Source organism: Anabrus simplex, chromosome 6 (assembly GCF_040414725.1).
Source record: "Anabrus simplex isolate iqAnaSimp1 chromosome 6, ASM4041472v1, whole genome shotgun sequence".
Taxonomy (NCBI): domain Eukaryota; kingdom Metazoa; phylum Arthropoda; class Insecta; order Orthoptera; family Tettigoniidae; genus Anabrus; species Anabrus simplex.
The window spans coordinates 236,028,317-236,056,295 of NC_090270.1; the positions used below are offsets into that span (position 1 = coordinate 236,028,317).

Genomic DNA, 27,979 nt, shown 5'->3' on the forward strand with positions numbered 1-27,979 from the left:
TTTGTAGTAAGGTGGGAATTTGTTCATAAAGGGGGTTTTTTAAATCTATTATCTCGTTGAGGTTTTTGTCTTTATTGAAGTGTTGGTCTAGATAGATGTATAGGTTCTCAAACTCAGTCATTAGTTTGCCTTTCTCGACTTTTTTTAGGATTGTTAAGTCTTGTTCTATTGTGGTGAAGTGGTGGCCAGTGTCCCTCATGTGGGTGCTCATTGCGGAAAATTTATTATTTTTTTGGGCATTGTAGTGTTCTAAATAACAGGTTTGGAAGCTTCGGCCAGTTTGTCCGATGTACGAGGAGTTGCATTGTGAACAGGTGAGTCTGTAAATACCTGAGCCCGCGTAGTGGTTTCTTCTTGGGTTGACAGAGTTCTGGTTGAAAAATATGTTCTGGTTCGTGTTCTGCGTTTTGAAAGCAATGTTGACTTCGTGCTTTCTTAGGGGGTTGGCTATCTGGTGGATGACTGGATTATTGTATGTGAAAGTTGCGTATTTGTGTTTATTGGGTTTTATTGGGGAAAGTTTTGTTGTTAAGTTTAGTTTTACTTTGTTGAAGATCTTGTTGATCATGTTGGTGTTGAAGCCATTGAACCTGGCAATATCTTTTATGTAATCAAGTTCTTTTTTTTAGATTGGTAGGTGAAAGGGGAATTTTTAAAGCTCTGTATATTAAACTGTAGTAAGGGGCTTGTTTATGGGAGTTTGGTTGTAAAGAATTATTGTTTATTGTTAGTGGGGTGAAGGAGGGTTTTCTGTGTATTCGAAACTCAAATGCGTTGTCCATTCGTGTGATGTTGATGTCTAAAAAATTGATGGAGCCTTTGTCCTCATCTTCTTTTGTGAATTTTATGTTGTTGTCTAAAGTGTTTAGGAATGTGAGGATGTTGTCGCTGCTGTTGCACTGTTTATCGATGATTACTAGTGTGTCGTCGACATAGCGGAACCAAAGATGAATTCCATTGATGGAATTTATTATTTTATTGTGTTCTAAATTGTCCATATAGATGTTCGCAAGAATGCCAGAAATAGGGTCTCCCATAGCTAAGCCCTTTTGGTGGTAAATCTTGTTGTTGAACGTGAAATAATTATTGTTCAATATAAAGGTTAATATTTTAATGAACTCATCAATTTCTATTTTGCTTAGTCCACTGTGTTTGGAGAGGTTTTTTTTATGATGCTGATGGTTTCGAGAACTGGGATGTTCGGATACATGTTGGTGATGTCAAAGGAACATAGAATGTGGTTTGGTTGCAGTGTAAATTTATTCAAGGCTTGACATAGGTCAGTTGAGTTCTTAATGGGGTTTTTGTTATTGAATTTGTAGTGTTTTTTGAGAAAGTAGTATAAAAATCTTGAAGTTTTGTATGTTGGACTGCCTCTACTGTTGATAATTGGTCGGATGGGGATGTCTTTTTTGTGGGTTTTGGGTAAGGACTTGGCTGTGGGTAAAGATGGATTCATGTTGACTAGTTTAAAGATTACATGGTCATTTAAGAGGAAAGTTGAATTTTTGAGAAGGGTTTTCAAGTTGCGTTGTACTTTTGGTATAGGATCCTTGTTGATGATGGTGTAGGTTGTGTCGGAAAAGAATTCTTCAGTTTTTTTGATGTAGTCCTGTTTGTTCATGAGTACAGTTGGGTTACATTTGTCGGCTTTTGTTACTATAACGTTATTGGTGTTTATTTTGGTCTTTAAAGCATGGATTTGTTTTGAAAGGGTAGTGTTTTTGTTGGTTTTTAACTCATTAACTAGGGAGGGCGGTTTCTTTTTTATTTCGTGTCTGACGTCATTTTGTTTCTCTGTGGTGATCTGTTTACTAATGTTGGATTCTACTTCTGCAATAGTGGTGGTTAGGTCATCGATAGTATTGGGGTTAGGCCAATTGTGTTTTAGGCCTCTGTTTAGGAGGTTCATTTCTATGTCAGAGAAGGTGGTGTCAGACAAATTGATGGTAGTAGGGGTGTTGTTTGGAATAATGGATGTAGTATTATTGTTCTTATTGTGGTTTGATGTGCTTGGTTTAGTTCCCTTCAGATGGGCTAGTTTGAGGTTTAATGTATCTTGTTTCTTTCTAGTATGTTGGTTAATTTATTGTCAGTATGTCTTAGGAAAGATTGCCATTCAAGAGGGGATAAGTGTTGTGCAAGGGTTAAATGTGTTCGATTAAGCTGTAAATTTAAGAATGATTTTTTCCTGTATAGTTGTTTAATCTCGTCCTTCAACCAGATGCTGTTGACTTTGTTTTGGGTGATAGTCGAGTTTTGAAATGAAATGCTTTTCCTTAGCAGTGGTCTCAAGAATTTGGGTACTAAATTTAGGTTAACACATTCTTTAAGGAAATTAATGTCTTTGGAAATTTTGCCGATTTTTACCTTGAGGTTTAGGTATTTGTTTGTTTTCACTGTAGCCTGGTTGGCTTTGACGTTGCAAGTGATAAAAATCATTGTTATCTGTATTGAAGATACTGAATGTAGGATGCTAAAAGGTTTGTTTTATCACCTATTCAATACATAAAAATTTTACAAATTAGGAATTTATTATTGATTCCACTTGAGACATGTTTCGCCCTTCATTGAGGGCATCATCAGTCAAATTATCACCTCAAGGCAAAAAATCAGGTACCTGGTTAGTAGTTGACATGCACAAATTAATACATATTATTAATACACATTACAAAATTAAGTATGAGAAACAGTTGTACAATAGTGATGGTTGAACATATAGGTTTATAGAATAAGAAGTCAGCACCAATGCGAAAAATTAAAATAGTAGAGTTCGGCAGTGGTGCTCTGGAGAACAGTTGACGCAATCATAGGAAAATATAAAGTTTTAAAAATATTTACATTATAACAATCAAGGGAGAAAAGGTGTAGTGTTCAGCGTCAATGTTTGTAACCAAAAATTAATGTCAAAGGTTGGTAACTATACAGTATTTACATTGTCCAATTGAACAGCTGAGATAAAGTTTTAAAAATATTTACATTATAACATTCAGGGGAAAAAGGGTGTAGTGCTCAGCGTCAATGTTTGTAATAAAAAATAATGTCAATGGTTGGTAACTATATAGTAATTACATTGTCTAATTGAACAGTTGAGAATTTTACAATTACAGTAGAACCTCGATAATTCGAAATCGGTTAATTCAAAATCCCGCCTAATTCGAAGAAGCTCTCGTTCCCGGAAACATGAGATACAGTTTTGCATGTTATTTAAATTGTTTAATTCGAAATACGGATAATTCGTAATTCGAAGTACAATGTCGGTCCCATTACCGAAATTCAGACTTTTAATTCGAAATTGCCTTTACATTTTAAAACAATAGTATGTTACAGAGTAATTTCAACTCGAAATTTATCAGCTTCGCGTCATAATGGAACGCGCGATCCGGAACGTGGAAGGGTAGCTTTCCGCACTTACACTCACTTCGGTGGGTCTACATTGTGCTTCATGATTGCTAAGTTGAATGAAATCTGAATTCTTTTGTATTCAATCTTTTAAGGAACGCCGTAATATCACGCAAGAGGCAGTATGCGGAAAAACAGAATCCGCGAACACTGGCGATGCCGACAGTTGACGAAAAAGCGTAGCTCAAATAATAAATTCGTAGGCACCGAACAATATTGTCATTGCCGGTGAAACTGCATTGCTTTATTTTAATGCAAGCCCAAACGGTCTTATGGGTCATAGTAGTAAGTTACAATGCACATGGGATGGAAAGTTCGATAAACCACAATGTTTTAAGAGCGTCGGGCACTTTCCATTCCAGTACAAAGCATATAAAAATGCAAACAGTATAGAAATCCAAAAAATAATGCATTTACACAGGGGGACCGGCATAATTTATCCTCGTCTTTGAATTGTGTGATTTTTTTCTTTCGTTGCGTGAGGTTATGTTTGTCAGTGATTTATCCAGTGCATTATTTGAACATTGTAAATGCACCTTGTTGGATACATTTCGGAAATAGTTTTTTCCATGGCATTTGAAAGGTTTAAACTGTGAATCGAGGTGACTGCATGTATTAATGGGTCTTAGAATACTTTGTGACGCGGCAAGTGTTTACATTTCTGAAGTACGAGAGAGCGAGAGAAGTGCCATGGCGGGAAAACGTAGAAGGATAGTCATAGAAAAGTTCGATTTTAAGAAGGGCATCGGGTACTTCCTTTGTAAATACAAGGCATCTAAAATGCGTAAAGTATAGTAATACAATTAATAAAGCACTTGCACATGGGAGCCAGCATAGATTTCTCCTCGTCTTTGAATCGTGCTTTTTTTTTTTTTTTTTTCGTTGCGTGAGGTTATGTTTGCCAGTGAGATATCCGAGTGCATTACTTGAATACTGTAAATGCACCTTCTTGGATACATTTTGGAAATAGTTCTTTTTTCATGGCATTTGAAGGGTATAAACTGTGAATCAAGGTTAACTGCATGCAGTAACGGGCCATAGAATATTTTGTAACGCGGCAAGGGTTGGTACTTCTGAATTGCGAATTGGCGGTTAATTCGAAATCACGTAATTCGAAGTCCGATTTTTTAGTCCCAACGACTTCGAATTAACGAGGTTTTACTGTATATACATATTTACACAAGAGCAGCTTGGAGAGCAAGGATAAAAAATAAAATAAAATAAAAAATTCTAGTACCAAGTGCGTCCTGATGTTTTAAAGGTTGGAAGAAGAAATTAGCATTGACATTTCAGAAATATGTAGAGAGGTTTATCTTAGTTAAGATCACCGGGGGTAGGGAAATATTTCATAGCCAAATGAGGTTTTATAGGCATCAAGCTGAAAGTTGTCTGGTTGCAGCACAGAGATCGGTACGGAGACTGGTCAGTGTGGATGGAGATTCATGGGTATTCCGTGTGTTTGAATGGCAACAATGGTGACAGTTATTTGTGGGTAATTGCTAATTAGGAATATGTTGCGGGTTGAAACTTTCGCTTATTCTTTTAGTTGACTTCTGTAGCTTTGAATGTTATGTGAAGACATCGGTGTGAGATGCCGGTGAGACAAATTGATATTATTCCGTGGAATAAAGTATGGCGGACTTCGGGATGAAGTTATTGTTTTTTACTGGTCTGGTGAGATACAATAGAGTTGCTTGAGTTGTGAACTGCGCTGGAGAGATTAGAATGTATACGGCAACTGCAGAGTCAGAGCGTTGTAGCTGGGGTGAGGCATCTTCTCATTCTGACTGCGAAGAGGAGCCGTAGTGGCACGCCATATTCGTGCCGATGTGCGCTGGGTTCTGGCGTGTTGTTGAAAGTTTTATTGTATGAAGTGAAAGTTATCTGTAATTGAGATGTTAATAGTATTAGTTGATGTGTAAGAAAGGTTTATGGTAAGTAATGAAGAGTGAATGTTATGTTACATACCTGATGTGTCGCTGAGAGGTAATTGTTGATGAGTATTGGTGGACTATGAAGGAGGCTCAGTCGGTAATACGCACATGTGGTTAGCAATGGCGGCGGGAGGGGTGGAGAGCTTTGGGGGGGGAGGGGCACGGACGGAGTCATGCGCAGAGGTGAGCTGTCAGAATGGAGGAAGGTAGAGTGGAGGGGCGAGCTTGTTGTGTATTGGGAGTGCTGGTTGATGTAGTGTTGGTTTATAAAAAGAGAGGGGGGGGGGATATATGGACTCGAAAGTTACGCGGATAGTATTGATGCCTTTTTGTTAATGCAATGAATGTTATTTGCTTGTTTTGGGTGTTGTTGTGTTTTTGAAGGTCGAGTGGTTTTTATTTCTTGTGTTGTATCGGTGGGGTCGTGGTTGGGGGGGAGGTGTTTGGGTGGGAGTATGTGTGGGGGAATTGGTGGGAAAGGTGGAGGTGGGGGTAGGGGTGTAATTGTCGACGTGCTGGGTGAGTTAGTTAATGTGGTATTGAAGATTTTAGACAAGTTGTTGCCTTGAAAATTTATTTTTTGTAGTAACATGGGAATTTGTTCATAAAGGGGGTTTTTAAAATCTATTATCTCGTTGAGGTTTTTGTCTTTATTGAAGTGTTGGTCTAGATAGATGTATAGGTTCTCAAACTCAGTCATTAGTTTGCCTTTCTCGACTTTTTTTAGGATTGTTAAGTCTTGTTCTATTGTGGTGAAGTGGTGGCCAGTGTCCCTCATGTGGGTGCTCACTGCGGAAAATTTATTATTTTTTTGGGCATTGTAGTGTTCTAAATAACTTCAAGATTTCTACACTACTTTCTCAAAAAACACTACAAATTCAACAACAAAAACCCCATTAAGAACTCAATTGACCTATGTCAAACCTTGAATAAATTTACACTGCAACCAAACCACATTCTATGTTCCTTTGACATCACCAACGTGTATCCGAACATCCCAGTTCTCGAAACCATCAGCATCATAAAAAACAACATCTCCAAACACAGTGGACTAAGCAAAATAGAAATTGATGAGTTCATTAAAATATTAACCTTTATATTGAACAATAATTACTTCACGTTCAACAACAAGATTTACCACCTATTTACCCTATTTCTGGCATCCTAGCGAACATCTATATGGACAACTTAGAACACAATAAAATAATAAATTCCATCAATGGTATTCATCTTTGGCTCCGCTATGTCGACGACACACTAGTAATCATCGATAAACAGTGCAACAGCAGCGACAACATCCTCACATTCCTAAACACTTTGGACAACAACATAAAATTCACAAAAGAAGATGAGGACAATGGCTCCATCAATTTTTTAGACATCAACATCACACGAATGGACAACGCATTTGAGTTTCGAATACACAGAAAACCCTCCTTCACCCCTTCACCCCAACAATAAACAATAATTCTTTTCACCCAAACTCCCATAAACAAGCCCCTTACTACAGTGTAATATACAGAGCTTTAAAAATTCCCCTTTCACCTACCAATCTAAAAAAAGAACTTGATTACATAAAAGATATTGCCAGGTTCAATGGATTCAACACCAACATGATCAACAAGATCTTCAACAAAGTAAAACTAAACTTAACAACAAAACTTTCCCCAATAAAACCCAATAAACACAAATACGCAACTTTCACATACACTAATCCAATCATCCACCAGATAGCCAACCCCCTAAAAAAGCACGAAGTCAACATTGCTTTCAAAACGCAGAACACGAACCAGAACATATTTTTCAACCAGAACTCTGTCAACCCAAGAAGAAACCACTACGCGGGCTCAGGTATTTACAGACTCACCTGTTCACAATGCAACTCCTCATACATCGGACAAACTGGCCGAAGCTTCCAAACCCGTTATTTAGAACACTACAATGCCCAAAAAAAATAATACATTTTTCAAAATGAGCACCCACATGAGGGACACTGGCCACCACTTCACCACAATAGAACAAGACTTAACAATCCTAAAAAAAGTCGAGAAAGGCAAACTAATGACTGAGTTTGAGAACCTATACATCTATCTAGACAACACTTCAATAAAGACAAAAACCTCAACGAGATAATAGATTTAAAAAAACCCCTTTATGAACAAATTCCCATGTTACTACGAAAAATAAATTTTCAAGGCAACAACTTGTATAAAATCTTCAATACCACATTAACTGACTCACCCAGCACGTCGACAATTACACCCCTACCCCCCACCTCCCCCTTTCCCACCAATTTCCCCACACATCCTCCCAACCAAGCACCTTCCCCCCACCACGACCCCACCAATACAACACAAGAAATAAAAACCACTCAACCTTCAAAAACACAACAACACCCAACACAAGCAAATAACATTAATCGCATTAACAAAAAGGCATCAATACTATCCGCGTAACTTTCGAGTCCATATATCCCCCCCCTCCGCTTTTTATAAACCAACACTACATCAACCAGCACTCCCAATACACAACAAGCTCGCCCCTCCACTCTACCTTCCTCCATTCTGACAGCTCACCTCTGCGCATGACTCCGCCCATGCCCCTCCCCCCCCAAAGCTCTCCACCCCTCGCGCCGCCATTGCTAACCACATGTGCGTATTACCGACTGAGCCTCCTTCATAGTACACCAATACTCATCAACAATTACCTCTCAGCGACACATCAGGTATGTAACATAACATTCACTCTTCATTACTTACCATAAACCTTTCTTACACACCAACTAATACTATTAACATCTCAATTACAGATAACTTTCACTTCATACAATAAAACTTTCAACAACACGCCAGAACCCAGCGCACATCGGCACGAATATGGCGTGCCACTACGGCTCCTCTTCGCAGTCAGAATGAGAAGATGCCTCACCCCAGCTACAACGCTCTGACTCTGCAGTTGCCGTATACATTCTAATCTCTCCAGCGCAGTTCACAACTCAAGCAACTCTATTGTATCTCACCAGACCAGTAATAAACAATAACTTCATCCCGAAGTCTGCCATACTTTATTCCACGGAATAATATCAATTTGTCTCACCGGCATCTCACACCGATGTCTTCACATAACATTCGAAGCTACAGAAGTCAACTAAAAGAATAAGCGAAAGTTTCAACCTGCAACATATTCCTAATTAGCAATTACACACAAATAACTGTCACCATTGTTGCCATTCAAACGCACGGAATACCCATGAATCTCCATACACACTGACCAGTCTCTGTACCGATCTCGGTGCTGCAACCAGACAACGTTCAGCTTGATGCCTATAAAACCTCATTTGGCTATGAAATATTTCCCTACCCCCGGTGATTTTAACTAAGATAAACCTCTCTACATATTTCTGAAATGTCAATGCTAATTTCTTCTTCCAACCTTTAAAACATCAGGACGCACTTGGTACTAGAATTTTTTATTTATTTTATTTTTTTATCCTTGCTCTCCAAGCTGCTCTTGTGTAAATATGTATATAATTGTAAAATTCTCAACTGTTCAATTAGACAATGTAATTACTATATAGTTACCAACCATTGACATTATTTTTTATCACAAACATTGACGCTGAGCACTACACCCTTTCTCCCCTGAAGGTTATAATGTAAATATTTTTAAAACTTTATCTCAACTGTTCAATTGGACAATGTAAATACTGTATAGTTACCAACCTTTGACATTAATTTTTGGTTACAAACATTGACGCCGAACACTACACCTTTTCTCCCTTGATTGTTATAATGTAAATATTTTTAAAACTTTATATTTTCCTATGATTGCGTCATCTGTTCTCCAGAGCACCACTGCCGAACTCTACTATTTTAATTTTTCGCATTGGTGCTGACTTCTTATTCTATAAACCTATATGTTCAACCATCACTATTGTACAACTGTTTCTCATACTTAATTTTGTAATGTGTATTAATAATATGTATTAATTTGTGCATGTCAACTACTAACCAGGTACCTGATTTTTTGCCTTGAGGTGATAATTTGACTGATGATGCCCTCAATGAAGGGCGAAACATGTCTCAAGTGGAATCAATAATAAATTCCTAATTTGTAAAATTTTTATGTATTGAATAGGTGATAAAACAAACCTTTTAGCTTCCTACATTCAGTATCTTCAATACGGATAACAATGATTTTTATCACTTCTATACACCATGTGTGTGGTTTAAATTGATGAGTAATGCTATTGATTTTGTTGAAGAGATCCTTTGTTTGATTTTGGTTCTGGTTTTGTTCTATATCCTCGCAAACGCTGTGGATGAACTGTGATTTATCATTCCTACAATTACGCTGTATCTCTCTACACAGGATCCTGTACCTATTTTCATCCTGAATGGATTGGTTACCAGGTTTCTTCAGACTACTTCTTTCTTCAATCAGTTGTTTGATATCCAGGGATGTTTTGCACTAAGTGTCCTCCTAGCTGACTCTGGGAGAGGTGAGGAGACAATCTCTTTTATTCTGTCCCATGTCTGACAATGTGATTCTTCTTCTTTTAGTAGCAAATCTGGGAGCTTTGTCCATACAAGTTTCCTGAAGCATGCAAGAGATTCCTGGTTATTGATTCTAACCTGTCTTGCTCTTATCTTCTTAGGGACTTTTAGTTTTAGCCGTATTTTCATGGACAACAGATTATGGTCACTGCCACATTCTGCTCCAGGAAAGGTCTTACAACCTAGAACAGATGTCTTCAATTTTGTCTCACCAAGATGAAATCAATCTGATTCCTGACTCTATCACCAGGTGATATCCAAGTGTACAGACAACTTGGGTGATGCTGGAAGAGGGTATTGCAAACTACCATGTCATTACCAACACAAAACTCCAGTAGCTGTTTTCGTCGTTCATTCCTTTCGCCTAGGCCATAACGACTAATCACAGATCTGATGTCTGTGTCTCCAGTAGTGCCCCTAATCTTAGCATTGAAGTCACCTTGGATTATTGCAATTTCCCTATTTGCAAACAGATTGATGGTATGTTCTAATTCTTCATAGAACTCTTCTATTTCAGCATCTGATGCTGCAGCTGTAGGAATATAGACCTGGATAATATTAATCCTGCAAGGGGAAGCGTTCGGTTTGATGGTAATGATTCTATCACTGATGGGTTCATAGCCTGGGATAGTATTGTTCAGTTTTCCAGGAACAACAATTGCAACACTATTTTGACTCATATCGTCGCTTCCCGAAAAATATACAGTATTCCTTCCATGAGTAACAAAATGTCCATGTCCTTTCCAATGAGTCTCACTAAGGCCAAGGTTATCCACATCATGTGAACTCATTTCTCTTTCTATTATTGCAAGTTTCCCTGGATGTAGGGCACCGTGGATGTTCCATGTTGCAATCCTTCTAATAACTCACATAGAGAATTTACTTTGATGGATTAAAATAGGGGCTTCTCTCAATCCTGTCTCCCCGGGAGATCTGACTGGGAGACTTACTCCAGAACATTTGGAATTAAGCAAAGCCATCATGGGGCTGTCGAGGGAAAAGTACAGTGGTGGTTTCCCGTTGCCTTCCACTGCCCCCAAATCCATTGGCTCACCAATCCAGTTTCCCACTGGGGTCGGTTACCCAGCCTTCCACTGGGTTGCTTGGCTTAACAAGGGCACCGCGAGTAGGTTGGAAATTGGAGGATTGAGGTGAGAGAAGCTAAGAGAACTCTCTTGTTGATTAATGTTAGAGTGTTAGATAATTAAATCTGCAAAGACTGGTGTATGGGTTATTTCAACCCTATCCATTAAAATTGCTTCATATTTCCTCTAAGAAAAACTCAAATTTTCAGTAGCTTTCAGTACTTTCCTTCTTGACCTTGAATTACACACTGCACATGTTCGCAAATTAATTCTGTTCCCAGAGGTGAAGTTATTACTTTATACGAGTTCCTCCTGAATCAAAAATACCCATGGTGCCAGTGCTCGTGTAACATTTTTTTCTTCCATCGCTGGTAGTTAGTGTTGCTTCAAGAGGTAGCAAAATCGGGCAAGTTGGCCGTGCGGTTAGGGGCACGCAGGTGTGAGCTTGCATCTGGGAGATAGTGGGTTTGAACCCCACTGTCGGCAAACCTGAAGATGGTTTTCCGTGGTTTCCCATTTTCACACCAGGAAAAAGCTGGGGCTGTACCTTAATTAAGGCCACGGACTCTTCCTTTCCCACTCCTAGGCCTTGCCTATCCCATTGTTGCCATGAGACCTATCTGTGTCTGTGCGATGTAAAACAACTTGTAAAAAAAAGAAAAAAGGTAGTGAAGATGGATTGGAAAAAGAGACAGGCACACATTAAAAGTCTAACTGATGAAATATTTTCAGAAAAGTAATCAGAAGAAGATACTGGTGGTGGATGCATGAGCAGATGCTGGTGGTTTATTCTATTTTATGCCATGTTAAATGTTGTTCTTATCTATCAATATAAAAACCCTCACAATGTCATCAGATGAGAATTTCTGAAACAGCTGTCTGAAGAAATGGTTCTCAATCACATGAAATGCCCAGCAGTTATTAACAGCCCTCCTCATTTAGTCAAAAAAGACACTTCCTTGTATGGACCTCCACTGAAAAAATCCGTGACAGTATAAGGGTATTGCCTCTCTAGTGTGGAGAGAAAAACAAAAACAGTGTGTTACACGTGTAAAACTATGATATGTAAACAACACATGACTCCCATATGCTATCAATGCGTGGAGTGTGCTGTTGTAAATGATTAGTGTAACAGTGAACTTTGAACAACCATACCTGCTCCCTGGATCAGTACCTTGAGTTTTAAATGACTGCAGTGCTTCTTCTGTTCTTATTCTTTATAAATATAGTGATGCTTCCATGAAATATTGATATTTACTGTCTGAACAAACTCTAAATTTTATAGTTAATGTTTGTATGTTCATTTCTGTACCCAAAAAAGCTAAATTTTTTAGTGCATGAAGGAGTTCATGAACAGTAAAAAGTAACATATTCTGAATATAGATAGATTACTGAATAAAATAAAACCTGAGTTTTTCCTATAAAAAGTGTTCAAAATTTAGGAGAAAAATTAATATATGGGTACAAAAGACGTGGCACCAGTTCTCGTATTACATATTTTCACATAGTCTTCACAAGTTAATCGGGTCTGTGGGCTGGATGTTGTTACTGAGTTGACTTGAGCCTTATTATAAGCAAAAATCATCTCAAACCTCATTATGCTAAATTCCATTTTTCAACCATTTACAGCTAGCTATTTCAAAAAAATTTTATTCTCTCAAACTGAAAACTAATTTTCCTTTCTCACCTGCAACATCACCTTTAGTTTTTTGTAAAATGGATAGCATTTCTTAGAGTAGAGATTTAATTGCACATATTGACTGTTTATAGAGTGAGCCAAATCCTGTGTCCTGTAAGCTTCATGAGCTGGAGGAAGCACCATTATTGTTCAACCTGCAGCATGGCTTTGATTCTGTCTCACAGGTATGGTTCTGGTACAAGAATATTGTCATAACATAAGTTTGCAGGCATAAGTCTACGTGTGTGTTATATAGCAGTACAGTAGACTCCTTCTAGTTCGGCCAACTTGGGACCGGACCCTAGACCGGACTAACGAACGGCCGGACTAGTGGACAATATGCTATACATATCAATATTTATCTTAAGTGAAATACAGTACATAAATAAAGAACCAATTATAAGACAAGTAGTATTAATGTGTCTTTGTCTAGTGTACTCACCCTCTTCATTTTCTTCTTCTTCATCATCAACTTCTGCTACAAGGTGGGCGAGAAGTCCCCGAATCCTGTAACTGGTATCAAATGTTATTTATGCTATGTTATTTATGGATGTTGGTAGCTATATTGTGTATGTTATTTATGCAGGTTGGTGGCTATATTACTTATTAATTGTTGGAATCAAGTGTTGGAATACATATTGTCACAGTCGAGTGTTAGTGTGAAGCCATGGCAGATGTGAGCGGTAAGAGTTATACTATTGAGGAGAGGTTAGTGGAAAGTATGTGGGTGTATGAATGACAACACACAGGGTGGACAATGAGACAGATTAAGAGAGCATTCCAGGAAATATTTAACAAGGCTCCACCGTAAAAAGCAACACTTATCGACTGGGGCAGACACACTTTTGCCTCAGACAGTGTTAAAGACAGGCCACAGAATGGAAGGAAGAAGAGACAAGAAAAAGCATGTGCTGGAGTCTGTGCTTCGATTGTAAATCTCCTCTGAAGTTGACGCGTAAACATGCCTTACAAGTAACTATTCTCATCTTAGAACCCGTATTGAAGATCAGTTATGATGTAAAAATACAATGGTTTATTACAATCCACCTATTCAATACATAATTATGTACTGACAACACACAGGGCAGACAATGAAACAGATTAAGGGAGCATTCCAGGAAAGATTTAAGAAGGCTCCACCGTAAAAAGCAACACTTATCGACTGGGGCAGATGCATTTTTGCCTCAGACAGTGTTAAAGACAGGCCGCAGAGTGGAAGGAATAGGTGTATTGAATAGGTTGATTATAATAAACCATTGTATTTTTACATCAGCATAACCATGTTTCGGAACTTGGTATACTGAGGACAACAATGCAAGATTACATTAAAAAAGAACTTAAGTGCAGACATTTTCGACCAATGTTTGTAAATTAATTATCGGATAGAGACAGGAATGAGCGTGTTTAGCATGCTGTGCTTTACTAACTAAATTCCCAAATGCAGTCAGCTGTGCTAAGGTTATGTTTTCAGATGAATGTGCTATTTATTGCAGCTCACGTGTTAGAAATGTTGTTGTGTGGGTCACAGAGAATCCTCATTACAGAGTTGAGTAAGAAAGGAACCTGCCTTATGTATTGATAATGGCAGCTATGACATCAAAACATCTACTTGAACAGTACTTTTTTGAAGGGATTGTGAATAGCGCAAATTATTTGTACATGTTACAAATATGGTTAATACCCCAGCTTGATGAAAGGGCCTTCGCAGAACACATAAATGGTTGCAGCAAGACGGAACGCCTGCTCACTATGCTTTTGCAGTACGCGAGTTCCTAAATGAACATTTCCCAGGACGGTGGAGAGGTCATGGTTCTCTAGCAACACAAAGCTCCTTTGAAATGGCAACCAAGAAGTCCTGCCCTCACCACACCTGACAACTCATATGGAAAGTCATTAAGGTGCATGTATCTGTATGTCGTTATGCTACAAACGAAGAACTGTGCAATGCTGTTGAGGATACATTTTGCACTATAACACCAGACATGCTCAGAAATAAGTCAAGAATAATATGGAGGCGTATAGAACTGTGTTTACAGCATAATGGGGGACATTCAGATATATTAGACACTTAATACGTAAGTAACATAACATAAATAACATTTGATACTAAACAGTTACAGGGGTACAGGGACTTCTCACCCACCCTGGACTTCTTTGTCCAGCTGAATAACAGTTTGCACAATTTCTTTGTGAGGGAAGCGTGATTCAAGGACAGGTGCCAGCCGGACTTTCCAGTGACCGAACTAATCAAAGCCAAACTAGGAGTCTACTGTAGTATTTAACCAGGTGTATGCAAAGACTTGTTAGGGGAGTATGTAAAATTTAAAATAACCATACTCTCGAATGATCAGGGCTAACAAAAACCATTTTTCTCAGAACAAATTTGTATCGCATTTTAATTCCAACAATCCTTACTGCCTACTCTACTCAATAATATAATCTTGCAACTGAGCTCTTTACCAATTGACCGACCGACCAACTGACTGACCATGGAACTGCATTTAGGTCTGTCACCCAAGTGGAATATTCCCTATCAGTTGTTTACCAAATATTTTCTTAAATGACTTTTAGAAAATCTGAAATTTGTCAATCATCTCCATAGAAAAATTATTCCAGTTGCTAATTTCTCTTTTTATAAATGAATATTTGCATTAATTAGACCTCTTGAATTCCAACTTTATCTTCATATTAGGATCTTTCCTACTTTTGGAAACTCCATTCAAGCTTATTTGTCTACTAATGTCATTCCATGCTATCTCTCCACTGACAGCTCAGAACATAGTGCTTAGTCGAGCATCTTGTCTCCTTACTCCCAAGTCTTCCCAGCCCAAAGTTTGCAACATTTATGTAATACTACTCTTTTGTCAGAAATCAACAAGAACAAATCATACTGCTTTCCTTTCGTTTGCCAGTTCTCGTATCAAGTAGTCCTGGTGTGGGTCCCATACACTGGTACCAGAAATTTATATGCCATCTCCTTTACATATTTACTCCTCTTCTTCTTACTGATCATCCATTCCCTTTTCCAGATTCTCTCTAGGTAGGGTAGTGCACCAAAGCCCTCCATCTTACTCGATCTTTCCTTCATTCCTCTTCTAGTACTTTATTGCTGCCGACTCCTCTATTTGCAATACAGTCCACAACAGAGCTCCTCCTCATTCTAGCATGTCCCCTAGGCCTCATTCCAGTCTCCTGTATCCATGAATGTTCTCTTTGGTATTCTGTCTCCTGGCATTCTCATCATGTGTCCAAACCATTTTAGCTTTGTTATATCAATCTCTTCTTGAAGGTTACACACTCCCAATCTTCTCCTTATTTCCTCATTTTGTATTCTATCTCATCTTGTCTTTCCCTGTATGCTCCTCAAGAACCTCATTTCAGCTGCTTGTATCTTACTTTGGTTCTGCTTAGTCGCCATCCAGGCTGCTGAAGCATAGGTCAGTATAGGTTTATAATAGGATGAGTATAAAACCTTCTTGCACTTCATTGGCACATCTTTGTTCCATACAATGTCTCTCGCACACTGGTAGAAACTTGCAGACTGCTGTATTCTTAAATCAATTTCTCCATCCAATTTTCCATCTTGTGACATTATGCTGCCCAAATATTTAAAAATGTTCACTACTTCAAGAGTTCATTTCATATTTTTATCACTCCCCTGGATTTTCTGTAACTCTTGTCATGATCAAAGTCTTGCTTTTTGTAGTACTAATATTCATTCCAAAATTTCTTATCTCCTCATGCCATTAATAAACTTGTGTCTGTACTTCATCTTCATTTTCTCCCCAAACTTCAATTATCATCAGCAAAAAGCATAGACTTTACTTGCTTGCCCATCATCTTCTCCTTGATATTATATAGAATTCTATCCATGATGATAATGAAGAATAAGGGAGACAGTACACTTCCTTGTCTTAATCCTGTCTCAACTCTGAACCATTCTGTTTGACTCACTTTGGTTCTAATACAGCTTTCACAAGTTTGATACAATGCTATTACCATCTGATTTATTTTATTAGCAGTCTGTGCCTCTGTCAATGTTTTCCATACCAAAATATGACACTGTCATATGCCTTTTCAATATCTAGAAAAGTTACTACCATGTCCTTTCCATTTTCCCAATACCTTTCCATCATTTAATGCAATGTAAATATTGGGTCAAATGTGGACCTGCCTCTTCTGAATCCATACTGGTGTTCTGCCAATTTTCCCTCTATTCTATCTCTTATTTGTTTATCCAAGATTGTTTCAAGTATCTTAGCTGTAATTTTCACATTGCTTCCTGTCTTCTTTCTTGAAAATTAATATAATGACCCTTTTCGTCCACTCTTTTGGAACATTATTTTCTCTCCATATCACTCTGAAGAGTCTATACAACCACTGTAGACCAACTGCTCCTCCTGCTACTATTACCATTTCTATGGTGACCTTGTCAATTCCAGCTGTCTTGCCTTGTTTCAATCTTTTAATGGCCCACACAATCTCTGCCATGGACACTTTGTTTTCCTTATCTTCGATCTGCACTAAATTTGATTCTTCGATTTCTCCTTGTACCAAGTTATTTTGCATATTGTAAAGCTGTTCGAAGTATTTTCCCCACCTCTGCAATATATCCTGCTTCTGTGTCATCACTTCCTCCTATTCATTTTTAATGGAACTACCACCTTCACCTGGGTTTTTCTTCTTTTTTACCTACTGGAATAAGATCTTTTGCTTACGGTTGTATCTTCTTGCAGAGATTCAGTGAATTTTTGCCAGGATTTTCTTTTTTCCTTTCTTGAACCACCTTGGAGCACTCGTTCTTGAAGTGCCTGTATTCTGTTTTACATTCTGTTACTCTGTTTCTCAGCCATTTTTTCCAAGCTTGTTCCTTCTGTTTAACTATATCTTTTACCCTGCCATTCCATCGGAGCATTTCTTCCTGATTCTCTTCCAGAGGTCTTTTCTGCAGACTCCACCATGACTGTTTTAAAGTACGCCCATTCTTCTTCGACCCTTCCAATGTATTCCTTAGGTATACTTGTTTTAATGTGTGTCTGGAACTCTGCGTTTATTTCCTTCTCCTGCAATTTCCACACCCTTAGCTTTCTGTCCCTAAACTCAGCCATCCTTTATATCTTTCCCATCTTTAACTTAGCTGTCACAACTCTGTGATCTCCTTCAAAAGATTTACTTAGAAGGGCTGTTACATCTACCAACATTTTCCTGTTACTTTTCTTGACCAAAATGTAATCTATCAGAGTTTTGATTTTGTTATTCCAACTATATCCTTTTATCTTCTGACTGTTTTTCTTTTGAAACCATGTGTTACCAATGATCAGCTCATTTATTTTACAAAAGTCTACCAAAATATCTCCAGCCTTGTTTCTCTTCCCATATCCAAATGGTTGTATAATCTCTTCATCTTCTTTTCTTTCCTGACCTACTTGGGCATTTATGTCTCCTATGATCACAACATGTTTGTCCTGTGTATGGCCTCCAAGATATTCAAGGTATTCCTCTAGATCCGTATCTGTATTTCCTGTTTGTGGAGCATACCCTTGAATTATATCTGTAACACCAGTTTCAAGTTTCAATCTGACCTTAATCAACCTGTCATTTATGTTTTCCACCAATTCTAAGTATTCCTTTAGGTCTTTTCTAATTATGAGACCTACAACAATTTTGGCTTCTCTTTCTCCACTATAGTTTCCTCTCACCTTTTCCTTTCCATTTGGTCTCACTGATTCCCAGTAATGCTATATCTTTTTCAACCATAAAATCTACAATTTCTTCCACTTTGCCTGTTACAGTCACTACATTGATGGTGGGTATCTTGATGTACACTGACTGACAGAGCAAATGCAACACCAAGAAGGAGTGGTCAGAACTTTATGCCAATTGCAGGGTAGACTGATGTCACTGAGGTATGCTCATGATGTGAAATGCGCCGTTGTGCTGCGCACGTAGCGAACGATAAATGGGACACGGCGTTGGTGAATGTCCCACTTCGTACCGTGATTTCTCAGCCGACAGTCATTGTAGAACGTGTTGTCGTGTGCCACAGGACACGTGTATAGCTAAGAATGCCAGGCCGCCATCAACGGAGGCATTTCCAGCATACAGACGACTTTACGAGGGGTATGGTGATCGGGCTGAGAAGGGCAGGTTGGTCGCTTCGTCAAATCGCAGCCGATACCCATAGGGATGTGTCCACGGTGCAGCGCCTGTGGCGAAGATGGTTGGCGCAGGGACATGTGGCACGTGCGAGGGGTCCAGGCGCAGCCCGAGTGACGTCAAAACGCGAGGATCGGCGCATCCGCCGCCAAGCGGTGGCAGCCCCGCATGCCACGTCATGCCATTCTTCAGCATGTGCAAGACACCCTGGCTGTTCCAATATCGACCAGAACAATTTCCCGTCGATTGGTTGAAGGAGGCCTGCACTCCCGGCGTCCGCTCAGCGTAGACGTGCACGCCTGGCATGGTGCCGGGCTAGAGCGACTTTTGATGAGGGAATGGCGGAACGTCGTGTTCTCCGATGAGTCACGCTTCTGTTCTGTCAGTGATAGTCACCGCAGACGAGTGTGGCGTCGGCGTGGAGAAAGGTCAAATCCGGCAGTAACTGTGGAGCGCCCTACTGCTAGACAACGCGGCATCATGGTTTGGGGCGCTATTGCGTATGATTCCACGTCACCTCTAGTGCATATTCAAGGCACGTTAAATGCCCACTGCTACGTGCAGCATGTGCTGCGGCCGGTGGCACTCCCGTACCTTCAGGGGCTGCCCAATGCTCTGTTTCACCAGGATAATGCCCGCCCACACACTGCTCGCATCTCCCAACAGGCTCTACGAGGTGTACAGATGCTTCCGTAGCCAGCGTACTCTCCGGATCTCTCACCAATCGAACACGTGTGGGATCTCATTGGACGCCGTTTGCAAACTCTGCCCCAGCCTCGTACGGACGACCAACTGTGGCAAATGGTTGACAGAGAATGGAGAACCATCCCTCAGGACACCATCCGCACTCTTATTGACTCTGTACCTCGACGTGTTTCTGCGTGCATCGCCGCTCGCGGTGGTCCTACATCCTACTGAGTCGATGCCGTGCGCATTGTGTAACCTGCATATCGGTTTGAAATAAACATCAATTATTCGTCCGTGCCGTCTCTGTTTTTTCCCCAACTTTCATCCCTTTTGAACCACTCCTCCTTGGTGTTGCATTTGCTCTGTCAGTCAGTGTATTTGTATTTGGTTGCTGGTCACCCATTTCTCACATTTCTCACATTTCTCCCAGCATCACAAGAATTGCACATCACTTGTGGGGAATGCCCTAGCATATTCCAAGGCTTCAGTACACTTGTCATCATATAGGTTTTTATTACGATGGGTTCACCACTCCCAAAGGCATTTTAGAGCTACTGCCAGTCGAAACTTGTAGGCCACTCCTAACATGGAGAACAGACACCTTTTGTAGCCGCTCCTCTAGAATACAGACGCTACAGTTGATATGGGGTTTCAGTGGCATTTCCTCCACTGAGGGCCCAATTCCTTCTATAAGGACTCCTTCGCCATTAGCCATTTGCCCTTATAGTGGGTCAGGCTATTTATCGCCGCCGAACACTTGGCGTTCCTTTATATCCTTACAGTTATGTAATACTACTCTTTTGTCAGAAATCACCAAGAACAAATCATACTACTTTCCTTTCATTTTCCAGTTTTTGTATCAAGTAGTCCTGATGTGGGTCCCATACACTAACTACTTACTACAACCTATAAATACCCTTATAACCATGTGAAGAGATCTGTAACCTTTCTTTACAACGTTGTCAATGAGATTACCCCAATGAAGATCATTCCTTATATTAACTCCTAGGTACTTATATTGTCAATTTACATGTTCCAGGAAGTAATCACTACATACATCATATATGATTTGTCAGCCCCCTTTCAAATAGTTTTGATTATTGGAAAAGAAAATGCAAATTTACCAAAGCTGAGAAAATTAGCTGTGAAATATTTATGTATACCACTAACAACAGTCTTTACAGAGAGACTGTTTAGCACAGCAGGACTCATATATGTCTGATAAAGAAGTAGACTATCTGGGAGACAGTGGGTTCGAATCCCATTGTCGGCAGCCCTGCAGATGGTTTTCCATGGTTTCCCATTTTCACACCAGGCAAATGCTGGGACTGTACCTTAATTAAGGCCACGGCCGCTTCCTTTCAACTCCTAGGCCTTTCCTATCCCATCATCACCAGACCTATCTGTGTCGGTGCGACGTAAAGCCACTAGCAAAAATTTTAAAAAATTTAAAAAAAGAAGTAGACTTGACCCTAAAAGAGTCAATGATACATATACCATTCCATTGTTAGCATGGTGATCAGATTCGCTATCTTGGAGTAACCTTTAAGGATGAACTGAAATTTAAATCAACTTTTGTAATTAGCAAGCCAACTTCAAACCGTAAAATCTTAGTTTCTTCCCCTTTGCTGATTTAAACTGATTTAAACTCCTCAATGACACCCAGTCTTGTTTATTTTTTTTAAATAACACCGAGACCTATTCAGCATTTAAGGACACTTTTACTCTCCGTCCCGCGGAGTAGGATAAATAATAGTAATCCACCATCTGCAATAATCACATTTCAGTTGAGAACTGTAGTGTAGATATGGTATATTAGATAGTACCTTATCTGTTACATTCATGTGTATTTTTGTGCAAATGGCAGGTTTCATTTCTATTGCAGCATATTGGATAAATTAGTACTAATATTAATCTGTCTACATGTTGGTAATCCTTGAGTACCGGTAGTTCTTGCAAATATCTTACTTCAGGCCTAATTGAAATTTGTGCTTAGTAATAACCTATTGTAATTAGGATACATCAGAACATAGTTTAAAAATTATTATAGTGTATTATAGTGTATTATAATAACTTATTAGGAACAGTGAATGTGATGAAACAGTGGAGAAAAGACATCAGGCATGGCTATTACATCAGTCCCAAAAAACAGAAATATCCTATCAAAATCTAGTAAAACAGAGAAAAGAAACTACCCAAGTCTTAAGAAGAATAAAAAGACAACATCATAAGGACACCCTGCAGTTAATTGAAGAACAATTCAATAAAACTCAATCAAGGGACTACTACAAAACCTTCAGAAAGCAGCTCCAAAAATATGAACCCCCGACCCTACTGATGAAGGATGAAGATGGTAAGCTGGCCCATAACAATAAAGACAATGCAGAAATTCTGGCTAAACATTTCAACAAGCTTTTAAATTGTGAGAAACCTACAGAACTCCTTCATTTGGACACCAGCACCCCGACAAAAACATCATCAGAGAACATCAATCCCCCCACAATAAAGGAAGTCTACCAAGCTCTGAATAAATTAAAAAACTACAAAGCGCCAGGAGAAGATCAGACCTTTGCGGAAATCTGGAAATATGCAGGAACATCAGCAAAAGTTGCCCTCCATCAACAACTTGTCTCTATCTGGATTAAAGAAGAACTAGCAGAACACTGGACAACAGCCCTCATTCATCCACTGCACAAAAAAGGAGATAAAACCGATCCTAATAACTACAGGGGAATCTCGCTCCTAGACATAACATACAAAATATTTTCAATAATCATCCTTAATAGGATAAGTTTACTTGAGAAAGAACTAGGAGAATATCAAGGAGGTTTCAGATCCTGGAGGAGCTGTCCTGATCAGATCATGAGTCTTAAGTTGATAATGGACTATAACAGGAGAAGAAACAGAGATATGGTGATAACATTTGTAGATTTCAAGAAAGCTTATGATTGCATCCATAGAGAATCTCTGTTTAAAATGTTAAGACACCTTGTACTACACCCCAAATTAATAAACATGATAAAATTGACTCTCACCAACACCAAATCCAAAGTGAAGTTTAGGGGTGAAACATCAGACACATTTGAAATTAAAACTGGGCTACGGCAGGGAGATGGGCTCTCACCACTATTATTTAACACAATGCTGTCCGCTCATGTATGAATACGTGCTTGCAAGCATGGTGCTCTGCAGCCGATCACGTATGAATACGTGTTGGTGCAAGTCTGTCTTCTGATGCCATCTAACGGTTATTGAGGAACTATTTCGAGATTATCGTTGATGTATCTAAATGGTAGAAAATCTCCGCTTCTTTTAGTACTGGCTTTGCCTGTTTTAGTCCGTCAGTGGCATTTGTTTTTGCCTTCGAATATCTTCCGTGTATCCATCAATGCTAGTAAACAAATATGGCAGCGCCGGTAAACAAAACCAATGGACTGACTAGTGGTGATATTATACATGAATTATACCCTGATAATTTGTCATATGTTTCCCGTGATTGTGAGAAGAGTGAATATGAATTGTCTAATGATAATTCTAGTGCCAGAGAAAGTGATGCGGTGAATGACACGTTTATTGCACCATGTGAACAATGACCTGTTCCTTCAGATTGCACAGATGGTCTAGATATAAGTACTATTGATAACATTCTCCCTATTTCTGGCAGTGAGTGGCCTAACGGGGTATTATACTGTTTTTGTAGTCTTTCTCGTGGACGCCTGGCGTTAAAATTTCGCCGAGTGAACCTGAAAATATAGGTTATGATGTCAAGTTGTTCATTTGTAATGATTTGTTGGCGTATATGGTGGAGGAATCAAACAGATATCATTACTAGAATAAAATCTCACCAAAAACATTAAAGTGGACAGATATAACTGTAAATGGACCCAAAATTATTAAATTATGATACCCTGCAATAACTCCATTTCTCTGCCAAAACCTTCCGGCCACAGGGGCCAGTTATACGTCAGATGGGCCGGACAGCAATGTGTTAACTGTGCTCTAGAAATGGTAATGAGGGAATGGTTTAGGAAATGGCCTCCCAAAATAGAGATTGGCCGAAAAATCAAAACAAATTGCCTGGGTTTTGCTGACGATTTAGCATTACTAGCAGTGGACATAAAAGAAGCAAAAACCCAGATAATAGAACTTCAAAACATTGCAAATAAAATTGGCCTCAAAATATCATTTGAAAAAACAGAAATTATGCCGCAAAAACCAACACAGCTAAAAGAAGTCACCATAAATGGTAATAAACTCAAAATAGTAACTCAATTTAAATATCTTGGAGAAGTAATAACACATAACCTAAATGAAAAAATCTCAATCCAAATAAGAACAAATAGATTAGCTAAAGCACAAAAATTAACATGGGATATCTACAAAAAGAAATGTCTGTCAATAAATACAAAAATAAAACACTACAACATAGTTATAAAACCAGAAGCTACATATGCAGCAGAAACACTCTTTTACCTGAATAAACAATCAAAGACTGACAGACTTCAGAAAATTGAAAGGAGGATTGGAAGAACCTGCATCAACAAAAAATACCAGAAAGGGACAGTGGCGGTTAATACCTAACAAAGTCGTGTACAAAGAGCTAGAACCCATTACAGATACTATGCGTAAGAGGAGACTGGGATTCTTTGGACATATCATGAGGATGCAGGATTCGAGACTTCTAAAAACAACTAGTACAACACAATCTCGTCTCAAAAAATACCACAACAGGATGTAAATGGATCAGAGAAGTAAGAGAGGATCTGAAGGAAATATGCCTTACAACAGAAGACACCACAAATAAGATAAAATTGAATACAAAACTCAAGAATACAAACCTCCGCTTTGCCCTTACACAAAACAAACCAACAACACGCACATTTTCAACTGAGGAAAGGGCACGAAGATCGGAGCGTCTGAAGAAGTACTGGGAGGACCGCAAAGCCCGAACAACCCCTTCAAAGAGACCTGAACGACGGACTGACTAAAGTGATCCTATGTGGTCATAAAAGAAGAGGAAGAAGAAGAATAACTTATTAGAAATTAGAGTGCTTATTCTATTATTTAGAGTAGTCTTCCAAAATATGAACTCTAATTGTAATGTCTTTTTCTGTTTGTGCTTAGTAATAACCTGTTTAGGTAGTTAGAATACAAATGTAGTTTAAAATTATTGTAGTGTGTTATAGTATCTTATTAGAAAACAGTATGTTTATTCTATTACTGTGAAATATTTGTGTAGTAAAGTACCTGTGGTATCTGTAGTAAATCTCTTACTAGAATTCTCTTGTAGTAATTAGGGTAGACTTAACTGCAGTTTAGAATTGTGTAATTCTTGTGTATTATTCTCTGTTTCCAGTAATTAACAGCAATTTTCATCCTGCTATGGTATTGTAGGAATAAAAAATCGTACAACTAAGTAGTATTGTGGTGATGATGATGATGACGATGACGATGATGATGATGATGATGATGATGATGATGATGCTTGTTATTTAAAGGGACCTAACATCAAGGTCATCAGCCCCCAAGTAGTATTGTAGTGGAGTAGTAGCCTATATTAATTACCTTATTGTTGTGTGATCTTTGTGAACTATCCTAGACAATATTTCTTTCCTTTCATTTTTATTTTGCGCAGAATAAGTTATCTTTTTTTTTTTTTTTCTTCTTTCATTATTTAGTAAAGAAAGGCTATGGAGTGCAAGTGTAGGAACTGTGAGTGTGGCCAGGCATTAAGGAGTATGAGGGAGGAGTTGGAGAGTTTGAGAGAGATAATTAGGATTCTCTCAGAGGACAAGAAGGAAAGTAGGCCTCCCTCAAACAATGTACAGGACACAGTAGGTGTAAAAGAGAGATGTGAAGGAAAGAGGGGAATTGTAGAAGACAGGTGGTCTAATGTTTTAAGTCATAGGATATAAACTTCATGGTTCTGATCCGTTTTGAATTGTAATTACAATATAATTATTAAAATTAATGTTGTAATGGTTCACCTTTCAATACTGTGATATGCAATATTCTAAATTCCATTAATTAGGGAATAAATATAAATACCACCCTTCTACCACCTTGAAAAAAGAGAAGAAAAACAAATCCTGCCTTTCTATCTCTACCTTCAATGAACAAACCTACCAAGTCACCAACATTTTTAAAAAGCACATTGTAAAAGTAGTTTTCAAAACAAACAATAGGAACACACAAGTCTTACATAATGCCACATCCATAAACAAGTTCAATAGTTATTCAAAATCAGGAGTATACAGGATCATTTGCAACAGTTGTAATTCCTCTCAGGTCAGACAGACCGAGAGAAATTTTAATATAAGGTACACGTCAATGCCCTGAAATGCTGTAGGACAGCATCTGCATGACTATAATCACAAATTTGCAGACATACAACAAGATATGGAAATTCTCAAAATCAGCAACAAAGGGCCTCTCCTTAACATTACCAAAAGCTGCTTCATACATTTAGATCAATATTTCAATCCAAATCATAATCTTAATGAAATTTCAGAAAAGCCAAATATCCTTTTTGACCTTTTAATTCCCATTTTCAGAAATGTCAAACCAACAAGTCATAATTCAGTTTTTTGTAATATTCACAGCACTTTTCCTCAGCAGCCATCCTTTCCCACATCCTTCAGCCCCACCTTAAATCCCCCTTCCCCTCTCCCCTCTCTTTCTCGGCCTTCCCTTCCCCACTCACCTTGCTCTGCGTCTCCTCCTTGGCCCCCCCACCATCCTTTTATTTGAATCTCACAACAGTTAGTCTGAAGCACACACAACAATAGGCCACACACCACATGCTGTATTGAGAGGTAAGTCTCATATAACCTATGCCATCTAAATAACACACTCTCTCATTCAATTCATTAATTGAATTTTATCTAATTTATTCAGGATAACTTCACGGGCACCGCAATGAATTGCAAATTTTATACCAGGCACAATATATCTGTTTTAACCACATCTTTATGTGCCGTCTTGACAATGTCCAACAACATTTCAGCATGATTAACAAGCACCACGAGAGCATCTCATTTTATTACTTTGATTGATGTTGAAACACCATCTAACAGTTCTCCGTCAGCTGGTGGTTATTTACAGTGGCATTCAATGACTCGCATATGGCTAACACCACTCAGATAGATTTGGTGATGGACTACGGGATCAACATTTAACAGTTTCCATTTACAATTGAGTAAGTAGTGATTAGCAGAAGCCAAAAATGGTGTAGGTTTTATATTAAGAGAGGACATTGATGTCATCAGTGAGGTAATATATGTTAATGAAAAATTATTAAGTTGAACATCTCTCTTAACAAGAGTGTGCTGACAGTAGTCCAGGTGTATGCCCCACAGACTGGCTGTAACGAAGAGGAAAAAGGACAATTCCGAACTGATTTAGAAGAAGCTATAGAAAGAGAGGAAAATATTAAAGTAATGAGGGATCTAAATGCTCAAGTTGGATCAGACAGGCTTGGATATGAAAATGTACTAGGTCCACATGGTTATGCAGACAGGAACCCAGAAGGAGAAAGTCTTCTAGATCTATGCATAAGGAATGGCTTGAGAATAAACAACAGTTGGTTTCAGAAGCAGCTAAGTCATAAACTAACAAAATACAGTTGGAATGGAGATACTAAAACTCTGATAGATTATTTTATATCAGACAATGAAACAGGAAAGACCATATGTGATGACAGAGTTACACCAAGTGAAAGCCTGGACAGTGACTACAGACTTCTCTTCGCAACAATAAAGCACATTGAAATTTATAGACCTCAGAAATACAGGAAACCAAAAATCAAGACATGGGAGCTAAAGAAGGCAGAGAAACAAGTTGAATACCCAAAAATGTGACCAATAAATTACCATCAGATGCATTACAAGAAGGCAACATCGAGTGGACTAGATTCAAAGCATTGTCGGAGCTGCAGTAGAAGTTTGTGGTAAAACTAATAGCAAAATGAAGGCAAAAGAAACTCCTTGGTGAAACGATCGGGTGAAGATTGCTGTGAAAGTGTAAAATGAAACCAGGAAAGCCAGAGACAAAGAAATGAAAAAAAGGAAGTCAAAGGAATGAATCTAGAGTAAATGAACTGCAGCAGAAATACAGAGATCAGAAGCTACGAGTAAAGAAAATTGTGGCCGAAGAAAAACAGAAAGCTTGGACTGATTTCACAGATAAACTAGAGCAAGACAGCAAAGCTAATTCTAAACTACTTTACCGAACAATACGAAATATAAGAAAAGACAATGAATACATAACTGCAATAGAGGAACCAGATGGTAACATAGTTAGAGAAGAGACAGAAATAAGGAAGATCATGAAATCCTATTTTGATAATTTATACAACAGTACTGGGAAAGATTCCAATGATGTAACCACGCAGGTCAGTTTAAGCTGCAATGATGAGCCTGACCAAGAGAGCCCGCCAACATGGAAGGAAGTAGAGATGGCCCTTAATAGTAACTAAATGAT

The 27,979-nt window shown here is 38.6% G+C and overlaps 1 protein-coding gene across 9 annotated transcripts in view; it reads left to right on the forward strand.

The window, feature by feature from the left end:
* Window positions 1-27,979, forward strand: part of LOC136876380 (ionotropic receptor 75a) — a 370,517-nt gene that overhangs the window by 228,570 nt on the left and 113,968 nt on the right. For all 9 annotated transcript variants that reach the window (XR_010860583.2, XR_010860582.2, XR_010860584.2 and 6 more), the window contains one exon: window positions 12,748-12,840. Coding sequence is in view for 6 of the 9 variants with exons in the window: in XM_067150278.2 (XP_067006379.2) it covers window positions 12,748-12,840 (93 nt within the window). In the remaining 3 variants the exon portion in view is untranslated. The remainder of the gene's footprint in view (window positions 1-12,747; window positions 12,841-27,979) is intronic.